Here is an 11,299-nt window from a genome sequence, read left to right as displayed (position 1 = left end):
CTGCAGTTTGGAGGATCGGGACATGTCCGGCGTGTCGTGGACGTCCATTCCGAGGTAGTGGCTGATGTGGTGGGGGCAGTACCGCCCGGGCTGTCTGTAAGGTAACATGAAAACAAGCAAAACTTTGGTGGCTGTTCAAAAGTGGAGTGGATCTGTTAACTTAATGTACAAGGAAATATGTTGAAGTCAAAGGCTTCTGTGCAAAGACAGAATAAAAAGGGTACTGTCTGTGATATTCTATGCCCTATCACACATTCAGGACCACAAACTTTCCTCCTGACTACATGTACTTCCCAACCAAGGTTAGCTCTGGGCTGGAAGTAGCCAAGAAGTCTACTTTTTTTAGCTTTAGTTTGTTCTTCTGATTGCACTATATAAAGTAGAATATGACTTCCTCAACTTTGATTTTTCAAAATTCAAAATCTTGCTGGTGGAGATGACTTTAAAAGATAAGTAGGCAACAACAGATGACCTTGTCACGACTAGCTCCTAACCATGGCCTAGAGAAGGTTGGGAGGCCATATAGTTCACAGGCTTTGTGTGACAGGGGCTCTTACCTGCGTGAGCTCGTGGCCTTCCTTGTCCCGGACTATCCCCAAATCTTTCAGTTTCATCCCGATCAGGTTCAGCATGACAGTGTAGATGTGGTCCAGCGAGATCTCGGGACGACAAAGGTTCAGGCACGTCTTCTGGATGCTCAGGACGGCCTCATACAGCTAACAACACAAGGTTAAGCACAAAGTCAGGTGCAAGATTAAAACAAGATGAAAACATTATAAAATGCACTAGTGCTTTTTACCCAGGTTAAACAAGCACGACAAACCGCCATTCATCTATGTACACACTGTTTTTCAGATGGAACCATACAGCTATGCTAATACATGGCAAACACTGCAAATGCCTTACGTTTGCAGGGATTTGTGTCACAGTATGGAAAAAATAGAAAGGTTGCGGTGGTTTGTACATCAAAGCTCAAGCTCAAACAAGTGGGTAATGGGGCAGAAGACTGAAGAAGCATTTTCACAGTGATTCTAAGTTTGCAGTGAAGAGGCTACCGTGAAAATCATAAACATTTACCCATGGCAAAAATTTCAGCATGTACAGTTGAGTACTTACTCTCTCATCAATACAAAAAATGGCACTTATCATAAACATTAAAGTCTCCTGACCTGTCTCTGTGGCTCCGTGAACTTGCCACTGATTGGCCAGGTCCTGGTGATGTCACAGACGTAACCGTGGTACTCGCAGCCTGCGTCCACCAGCACCAGCTCCCCATCGTTTATAACCTGGGGTTGTTGGTAAACAGATACACAAAAATGACACAAAGTTCTCTCCCTCACCTTCAACAAAAAGTAAACCTAACTACCTAAAAAAAACAACCTAACTACCTATGTATACCTCCCTTTGTGAGCATTCCAATGTAAGGAAGTGGGCTGCTAGGTACTGAACACAGCAAGGAGAGCATGATCTTTGATAGGAATCACACTATAGCCTGGTATTCAAATCTATCTCAGGTTCTGACTCTTTCTTGTCTTGCTCTTGCGGAAAGAACAAAAGACAATCAGCAGCTATTATAGCTTTGTATACCGGGCCAGATTGACATAGCCCATAAACAGAACATAAGCATTTAAGGTCATCTTTGTTTATCTATGATTGATATCCTGTACATAATTTTAGCATTATACGAGGGGCGTTCAATAAGTAATAACTCTGACCCACTTTCAGTTGTTTGATCTGGATTAAATTTTGCATGTGTAATGATTTATATCTCTATAGTTTATGTTGCAAAAAAGAGCTCTGAACTAATTGTGGTTTCTGATTTACTGGTGTTTGAACTGAGTTAGGTGTGTAATGGACCAGGTGTGAAATGGAGCCAGTTGAGTGTCGCGCAGTGATCCGGTTTTTGTATTTGAAAGGACGCACACCAAAGGAGACTTTTGATGAAATGAAAGAAACTAATGGTGATGATGCCCCATCATATGACCTTGTAAAGCGCTGGCATCCTGAATTCAAACATGGCCGGAAGTCTGTGAAAACAGCTCCCAGACCTGGTCGTTCCTCTTCTGCCATTGATGAGGCATCTGTTGGAGGACCACCCTGGGGTGTCCTACAAAAACGGTGTCCAGAGCTGCATCAAACGATGGGAGAAATTCATAACTCTGGGTGGTTCCTATGAAGAGAAAGACTAATAACTGTGCCAAGTTTCATTAATCTCCTGCTAAGGGAAATGAGTCAGAGTTATTACTTATTGAACGCCATTCGTAGGTTCAAAGTTTTCTTTAAAGAGATATGCAATGGCTGTAGGTCTGATGCAATATTGACCAAAACGGACGAGAGAGACACAGCAGGTATAAAAGGATAGGATACCAGGCTATATACTGTATGCTCAATATGTTCTGAGTATCTGTTCACAACTAGTACTCATACAGTCATAGTTTTCTACGTACCCAGCTGATTATTACTGATGTAGTGGAGCGTGTTTGTGTTCTCCATACCCACCTGATTATTGCTGATGTAGTGGAGCGTGTTTGTGTTCTCCATACCCACCTGATTATTGCTGATGTAGTGGAGCGTGTTTGTGTTCTCCATACCCACCTGATTATTGCTGATGTAGTGGAGCGTGTTTGCCCGGTTGCCCCCGGCGACCACCGGCGGGTACGCCAGCATGTCCGCCCCGTCCATGCGACACTCGTAGTCCAGCTTCCCCTGCAGCTGGGCCTCGCTAACGCCGGGAAATGAGAACCGCATCGCCTCTGTGAAGGCCTGCGCCGTGATGTCCGACGCTTTCTTCATCAGAGCCACCTCGCTGTAAGACTTGACCAATCGGAGCTGCTGCACGAACCTGCTCACCTGAAGGTGAAAGAAGTGATATCGAACCAGATCAACTAATAGAAAAACTTCATGTGATGCCCCTGTCAATCCCTTGCGGGAAACCAATTGCTACACAACGTGCTACTACTGCTAATTACCAGTAGGGAACCTAATGAGAAGGCCGTGGCCGTGGCCTGGCTGCAGTACTTGCATGGAATGATGTGATGATGATGATGATTAACTCACAAAACAGCTAATTTTCCACTGGTCGAGACAGAGAAGACTGTCAATGCTACATACAGTATTTACAGGTTCTTTCAACCAGGAAAATTCCTCTGGCTCTTTTCTAGAAGCACAATGAACAGTGGACCACGGCTTAACGTCCCGTCCTAAGGACGGCAATCCTATTTACGGTAGCGTGCTTGTCAGGTGGGCGACACAGCTGGAATCGGACTCACGGCTTCTAGTTCCAGAGATAGGGCCGCTAACCACTGGACTAATATTGCATGCTACTCACCTGCTGAGTTGGTGCTTTGCTCTCCAGCGTTCTCGGCTGGAGAAGCGACGTCTTGATCTGTTCGCACAGCTGTCTGTGAACCGGTTTGAGGTGGTCAAACCACACCGTCCAATCCTGAGTCCTGAACTGGACCAGGAACCTGCCGAGGTCGTCAATTTTCAACGTTTGGTCCACTCCGGTCAGCTGCAGGGCCCCGTCCGTGCCGGAGCGCGGTCCGTCCCACAGCTCGCGCTCGGGATTCCGCTCGGGAACCAGCAGCGTCGCTCTGTGATTGGTCGGAGAATCTCCAGGGCAAGATTCGAGCACTAGCACACTGTTGGGTTCCTTGAACCCGCTGAGGTAGAGGAAGTTTGGGTCCTGTCGGAAAGGGTAGGGTACGTCCACGGCCATGTACTTTACCGGGCTGGACACGATGATAACGACGTGTCTACTCTGTTTCCCATGATGCTCCTTGACGGCGGACATCAGCTGACCTCGGCGCCGGCGGAATTCCTCCTGCTGGATTCCCGCGGTGACCTCCCCGGGTCGCACGAGGTGAGGGTGGGTCTGCGAGGTCGGCTGACCCAGGTAACGGAGAGTTCTCACAAGTACGGGAGAACTTAAGGAAAGTTTTCTTGAGAAACGAGTATTGATGTGGCCTAAGGTAATCAAAATGCCTGACCCTCGCACATCTGGGAAAACATTCTTATAATTACACAAATTCTTCAGCACCTTGGAGGATAATGAAGAGAACATCTTGGCCCGTCCTGTTCCCACGTGATCAAGACTGCTTCGCCTAGGACATGCTCCCTGAATAAGTTGTTTTGTCCTGAGTAGAGTCCCTTATGGAGCTCTCCCTGAGAATCCCACAGAACTGAGACCCTGTATAGAAGGGAAAGTAAACTTAGTTGTTAGAGCGCAACAATGGAATACTGAAGTATTTGCTAAACTTGAAACACAAGGTGATCAGAGATGGATGACACCCCCTCAAACAGGAGGAAGCGCATGCACATAGACACACACACAAATGACACATGGACACACACACGATGACACATGGACACACACACAATGACACATGGACACATACACAGACACGCAAACACACCCACCCACCTACATACACACAGTCTGAAGCCTTACTTGAGACTGAGTTTGTAACCAGGTCAGTTACACAACAACACGTGTTTTCTGTCCATGACTTTGGGCCAACATGCAGTTTGACTTCCGTGGCCGGTTACGGTGAATTAACACTACATTTGATGTATTACACCTGATGTATTCTTAACAACGACAGGGAACGCCATGGCTCTAATCTTCAACATTTCCTGATGGATGTTTACAAGAGCAAGAGGTCAAACTATGGTCATCATGATGCCCCCCTCCCCACCAGATCAAAATATACGAACGGCAGCATAATTCTACATCCATATCTGCCAAAATCTCATAGCAAATCTTTACACGTACCTTACTATCGTCCGTTTCCCCTTGTTATGTCCGCATGGCGACTCAAATACTGAAATTTACGAGTAGTAAATTAAAACACGAGTGGAACCGCACGTACAACACATGTACTTGTACAACAGCGCCACCCAGCATGTGCAATTAAAACTACAAACACTTCTAAGCAGATGTGTGGCGTATTTTGTGCACGGGGGTTGTCCTAACTTCCTATGGCTTACCTTTAATAACAGAGTAAAGTTCTCCTGGCGGGGGTACTGATGCGGTCAGTAAAACATCTGTCTGAAATTTGGGGGAATTGTTAGTGAGGGCATCCACATAAAACACAAAATGTGATGTTGTTTATATTAAACTGGAAACGATTAATGTTAATATTACACATCTAAATGTGAAAAAGACTCAGAAGTCAAGTATACAAGGATGTCATTTAAATAAAATAGACTTGTTTTATTTGCAATTAAGTGCCCAAATGTTCATTTGGCACATGCTTCTTATTAGGAAGTCTGGATAAGGTAAAGGGATGTTAAAATCTGCAACATCTAAAAATGTTTTTTCACACTCCTGATAATAACGTTAATGGCAAGCAAAGTAGCAACAAACAAAAATGAGCAAATAAATAGCAGTAAATCTGGGATAAAATACATATTTGTACAAGCAATTTTTTTACAGCTACAGTTCTCTAATGTAGCTAAAAATGAGGCAACTTTACATTGAAGGCACCATGTAACATCTATACAAAAATGATACGTCTATGAAGTTAGATATCCAAGTAAACAGCATATCAACAACTGGATAAGATTTGGAGATTACTTCCAGACGTTTCGAGCTAGTGACATCCATAACTCTTCTTCAATTCAGCATAACTAGAACAAACTGGTAGAACAATATTACAAGTACATGTACGTAACATGTAACTGTAAAAAAACCAAACCAGTTGACCATATCTAAGTCACCAATTCGCAACGTTCTCTTGTAACCACTACATGTAGATGTGTGTAAATTCATGGATGTCACTCGAAACATCTGCAAGTAGTCTCTGTATCTATCTAGTTGTACAGATGGATTTTTTTAAAACTTAAAAATGATGTGTTTCTATCCTAGCCTGAGTATCAGCCTGGTTAGTTTACTGAGGCTGCCATATTTCTGTCCTAGAGGCATGATTAAAACTGAAATATCTTTACATATCATAATTAGCACCTTTCCAAATAATGGCAAGAAATCTGGTCAGGCTTAACATTACACACAAGCATGATTGGCGAGCCTACAAGTATACTATGTACGCTAAAAAAATGTGAATTGCCAAAAGCATGATAACAAAATGAGAAGTAGTCTCAGCCTTTTCCCCATCTTGAGGCATTCATGATTATGTAGGAGGATAAAACACAGCTCCTAACTCCATAGGAGTCACCATCTATACAAGCTTTAGATCAGAGAAGGCCTGGCATACATTGCAATAAAATTTCTACAATACATAATTTCTAAACGGCAAAGGTAGTCCATAATACTAGAGATGGCACGATTTCATAATGTGTAGCTTCATAAAGCTATTTTTCACAACATACTTCTATAAACATTGAATCTACAGAGACATACTGTAATATTGCAATCATTCTTAACATCAAATGTTGGCATCAAAACTGACCACTGGCACTGTGGACTAAGTGAGAAGTGTTCTCAGTAATAAATGTTCAATTCTGCGAGAAGTACTAGTAGTATACAATAGATGGCGATGTGAACATGGCACATGGGTATTTCATCAATAATCTCATTACAAACAATGGACTGGTTTTGGCACTCATTTACAAGGTGACAAAATAGAGAATTTCTTCATTATAAGAATATGCACATCTATTTTCAACATACACAGTGACGAAAGGCACTTGTTGAAGGGAATCCATGGAGTATAAAGGTACTTGTCCTATCATTTTCTCATGTGTAGAGTATTGCCAGCTCTGGACTCGGCCAAGAAATATGTAGACTGGAATACCAGATTGATGTTAAGACTTGGATCTTTTTTCGGTACTACATTGACTACACAATAAAGAATAAATTAATTCTGTGTCCACAAATCCACATGACTGATTATCCATATTGCCATTTGGTTTGTAAGAACCCATCAACACAATTCAGTGGACATGCTTTCAACATTGTACACTTCCAGTTGATTCCCAATAAAATTGAATTGAATAACAACTCTTATCTATTACTAATATAACTGTCATTCGACATAATACACCAGCTTTGCAGGCACGCAACACTGCAGCAGCTGGTTATATTACACCGAATGACCCGTCTCACCTAGCCTAAATTTGCACATCTAACTGCAAGCATCGTTTAAAGCTATCCAATAAGTATGCTCCTACTGTACTTGGTGGCAATGACTTCCACTCTATGACAGTTCTAGGGAAAAACCCTTCTTTTCTAGTCCAGCAAAGTTGAAAATTAAATCCAGTTGCTGACCTAATAGATATCATACCAGCATTTAATAGTGTTCAGCTCAGGGTTGGTATCACATAAGCGTTACTAAGGGAACAGTTCAGAAACGGGTATTATAGCTATCATTGCTCAGCTCTGGGTTGTAATGACCCGTCTCACCTAGCCTAAATTTGCACATCTAACTGCAAGCATCGTTTAAAGCTATCCAATAAGTATGCTCCTACTGTACTTGGTGGCAATGACTTCCACTCTATGACAGTTCTAGGGAAAAACCCTTCTTTTCTAGTCCAGCAAAGTTGAAAATTAAATCCAGTTGCTGACCTAATAGATATCATACCAGCATTTAATAGTGTTCAGCTCAGGGTTGGTATCACATAAGCGTTACTAAGGGAACAGTTCAGAAACGGGTATTATAGCTATCATTGCTCAGCTCTGGGTTGTGGTATCATACCACCGTTAAATTGTGTCAAGCTCAGGAATTGGGTATGCAAACATCATATAATCCATGCTGTACTTTGGTATGAGATCCTTTAGGAACTGCGGTGGCACTTCTGACAGGTACTGCCGCAGCACATTCTTGTCGGTGGGCTTGTACCACGGCTGTCGCCGGGGGAACCTGATGCTTGGTGGGGCGCCGACGGCCCGTAGGACGTGATCGGCGTCTGCCTCCAAGTTTTCCTGCGTTCCGATGAAGTCATACTGGATGGAGCAGGGCTGGCAGAGCTTGGTGAAGGGCTGCCAGTGTTCGTTCATATCCCGTGGATCGGTGTCGGATAGATAATGGACAAACTCTGAAAACGTAACGTCTGTTCCATTGACGTTCTCGGGCGCGTTGGCACGATACTTCCTGATAATGTCCTTCCCGTATCTCAGAGGAAAATCCACGATAGCCTTATTGGCGAATTTGTCCCGATATGCTGACAGCAAGCGCTGCGTTGGGTCACGCACAAACATAAACTTGTAGTAACTCTCCAGGCGACTTTTAACTTGATCTGGTGGCAAGTCCGATAAAAACACCAGGTCTTTCCGATGGTCCATCTTTACCTTCTTCTCGACGTGTTCGATTTTACCGTCCAAAACTTTGATAACCTTCTTCCAGTTGGAACAGGCCACCTTTGGTATGTAGCAGTACAAGAACTTGTATTTGTCATTGACAATGATATGCCTGAAGAGAGTCTTCTGCTCCCAAGGTTCGAGGTTGTAAGGCGATCTGGGCATCCCCTCCCTGCTGCACACTGATTGGATGGTGTAGTTCTGTATATCACGCTGTACCTGGTGGGAAACAAAAGGTTCATAGCCTTAAAAATTACTGTAAATGTTGAAATGTTCATAGACATAGTGGTATTATTTTTATGGTAACCTTTCTATCACCAATTCTTGACACCACAAATTTTATCTCTAATGTATATGTCACAGTAGAGATCACAATCCAGTAGAATTGCTGATTCTCCTAGGAGAGATCGCGATCGGAGTTTCTCCTAGGAGAGATCCCGATCGCAATCTGTACTAGTAGAATCTATATTACTAAGCACTGTACTACTTAAAACAAAATTGTTTTCAACTATGAAATTAAATCCCTGCAAAAATAAACAAATCTACTGTAACAAAACAACCAATGAACACCTGGCAACGTTTGGTAAGACCAAGCAGAGTGAACAAAGGTTTGAAATTATCAAATAATGTTACCAAGTCAAAGATCATTTAAAGTAATTGTTTCCAGCTCAATGCTTCAAACAGCTGGATTTACAATTGAATTTTTTAAGCCCTCCAGTTATTTTATGCAAGGAGGTTAAAATAAACCTCCTTCTTTTTTATGTTTTCTAAATGTTAAAGCAACAACAGCTTTTAAATTATTTAGGAACTTTTCCAGAACTTTCCCAGACCCTCTTACATGGCTGACACTTGTGTTGTTTGCCACATAGCTTTGCGGCGCTAAAGATGTTAACTTTAGGTTACAATTTGAAGACTTATTGATAACTTTGTTGTGAAAAAATTTCTCCTCCTGGGAATCTTGGTCTAAGTTTGTACAGCAAGTACCAGTAGCCTGTAAAAGTAAAGTGTGGTAAACAAACATTCTGTTTGTGTGCCTGACATAAACAGGGCTGTAGCTGGGTACTGTCCATCCTTTGTAGTAGCTCAATCTTTTCGTTTGCTCCATGGCAAGCGAAAAGATTGAGCGGCATCGGGTTACTACTATGGAGGATGGTACCCAGGCTAACAACTTGCTGAAAGATGCTGGCATCACCATCTCTCTGCAACTTTCATGTTCGCAAATCACAATCTTCATCCTTTTATTTGCCAAACATTAAAATAAAGCTTGAGTGTTCCAGCTCTTTTTTCTCCTTCACTTTTCTGATACTTTTCTCTCTTACTAATTCATTTCCGTGCACCCCCCATTTACAATGGAATAGTCCTACGGAAGTTTGTTGTGGATCCTGGAAGAGAGATATGTCATCACATTCCGCTGCATAGTGGGAGGGGGGCAAAACATTTTCCTAGTCTAAAAACTGCATAAAAATCCACGTTACCTGAAAGTCCTGAGTATGAGCGGGTGCCTCTGCCCTGTCCTCGGGCCTGGGTGCGCTGGTGCCCCGATCCCAAGCCGGGACGAGGCGCCGTCGGGTCTGCGGGCTCCTCCCGAGCACGATCCACGTCATCAGCATACTCAGGACGGCCAGGCCGCCCAGCCCGAGCAACAAGCGCGAGCCCCGCCGGCCCCACAGCATGCTGCATCGGCAGGGGAAAAATACAGCAGGGGGAGTCTAACGGGACCGGGTGGGGGGTAGCTGGCTTGTGTAGGCCCGGTGGGAAGTGATGGGTGGCCCGCAGGGAGCACGCGAGCGGTCCCGTTACTTTTACCTGCTGCGGGAACCCCAGTGAAAACTTCCTACGATCGCGGCAGGAGTAAGACTGTAAACGATTTTCAGCAAGAGTCTGAATGACACACACTGTACACGGAAAGGATCGGCCAGTCGGCTCATCTGAAAATCTGAAAAGTTTTCGCTAATTTAGTAAACGAGTTGAGCCGATCGTGTGAAGTAAGAAGTGTCACCGCTAGCTGGCACCGCGCCGCTGTCGTCTGGAGTGATGTCAGCGGGACATTCCACCACAGGCGATTCGGGAGGTCAAAGGTAAATTCAAGCAGACGTTGAGAGAAAATACTATGGCTTTTTCTGACACCTCAATTTACTCAAAGTATCAGTGCGCCAGAAAAACGAAGCTTACACAAGGAGTATTATGATATTTTAGGCCACAATCTGTCCAGAAATTGGCTTATTCATTACATTTGATCTCACAATTTAAGTCGAACTCTGACCTTAAACATCGGCGTGAGACTGATTTGGTTCCAGAAGTTTCTGCGTGGTGAGACCCTACCCTGTGCGGAAGTAGCGTGGGCCTAGCTCATGTCGGGACAACAAAACACGTTTCACCTCGTCACTGTTATAGTCCTCTAAATCCCAATCATAGCATAGCCTCGTAGATCCAGCTGAAGTAAGATGGACGCAGAGAAGATAGCCCAGCTCCAGGCTTTCGTGCAGCTGTGTAAGGTCAGCCCGGAGGTACTGCACGACCCAAAACTGCAGTTCTTTAAAAGCTGGATGGAAAGGTGAGCTTTCAGTTTAAGTTTCAGGTCATTCTAGTATATACCTGGTCACGAGACTATACATATATTCGGGCCCAGTCTTATAAATGTAGGATTGAAACAGGTCAAGAATTATCAACAAAGAGATGTTAGAAAAGAGAGAAATATAATTTGTTGAAACTAGAAAGGTGTCATATTTTTTTCTCTTCCATCCAGCTCTGTCCTGACACTTGCTACATTACTAGTATGTGATTGAACACCACAGGGTGTCTGGTACACAAGAAATTTGGGTAGCAAATCTCAGGATGAGAGTTAGCAGAGGGGATATGAGAGAAAAATTGTGACTTTGGGGAGGGCAGAGGGACAAACCAACACAATGAAATTTTCCATCTCATAACTATAAGTATAAGGTCAACTGGATAGCAAGAAAAATAGGTGTTGTGAATAGGGAAAAACAGAACAGTTGATGAACTTGGCAGTATGCAACTGTTAAATCATTTATCGTAGATGTA

General features: G+C 43.5%; 2 protein-coding genes across 2 annotated transcripts in view; both read right to left on the bottom strand.

Moving 5' to 3' along the window:
- LOC118419343 (xaa-Pro aminopeptidase 3-like) overlaps positions 1–4,913 on the bottom strand; it is a 6,890-nt gene extending 1,977 nt beyond the window's left edge. Inside the window, exons 1-6 of the mRNA XM_035825705.1 lie at positions 4,775–4,913; positions 3,329–4,189; positions 2,596–2,850; positions 1,170–1,286; positions 558–716; positions 5–90 (exon numbers count right to left, since the gene is read on the bottom strand). Coding sequence (XP_035681598.1) covers positions 5–90; positions 558–716; positions 1,170–1,286; positions 2,596–2,850; positions 3,329–4,063 — 1,352 coding nt within the window. The 5' untranslated portion in view covers positions 4,064–4,189; positions 4,775–4,913. The remainder of the gene's footprint in view (positions 1–4; positions 91–557; positions 717–1,169; positions 1,287–2,595; positions 2,851–3,328; positions 4,190–4,774) is intronic.
- Positions 4,914–5,840: 927 nt separating this feature from the next.
- Positions 5,841–9,981, bottom strand: LOC118419511 (carbohydrate sulfotransferase 14-like; the record flags this gene model as incomplete). Its single annotated transcript, XM_035825922.1, is given in 3 exon segments — positions 5,841–7,066; positions 7,364–8,476; positions 9,733–9,981. Coding segments are annotated over 2 exon segments (1,014 nt in total). The 3' UTR covers positions 5,841–7,066; positions 7,364–7,660.
- Positions 9,982–11,299: the final 1,318 nt, after the last annotated feature.

Source organism: Branchiostoma floridae, chromosome 7 (assembly GCF_000003815.2).
Source record: "Branchiostoma floridae strain S238N-H82 chromosome 7, Bfl_VNyyK, whole genome shotgun sequence".
Classification (NCBI taxonomy): domain Eukaryota; kingdom Metazoa; phylum Chordata; class Leptocardii; order Amphioxiformes; family Branchiostomatidae; genus Branchiostoma; species Branchiostoma floridae.
The sequence above is the reverse complement of the archived record's forward strand: the minus strand, read 5'-3'. Positions and strand labels throughout refer to the sequence as shown.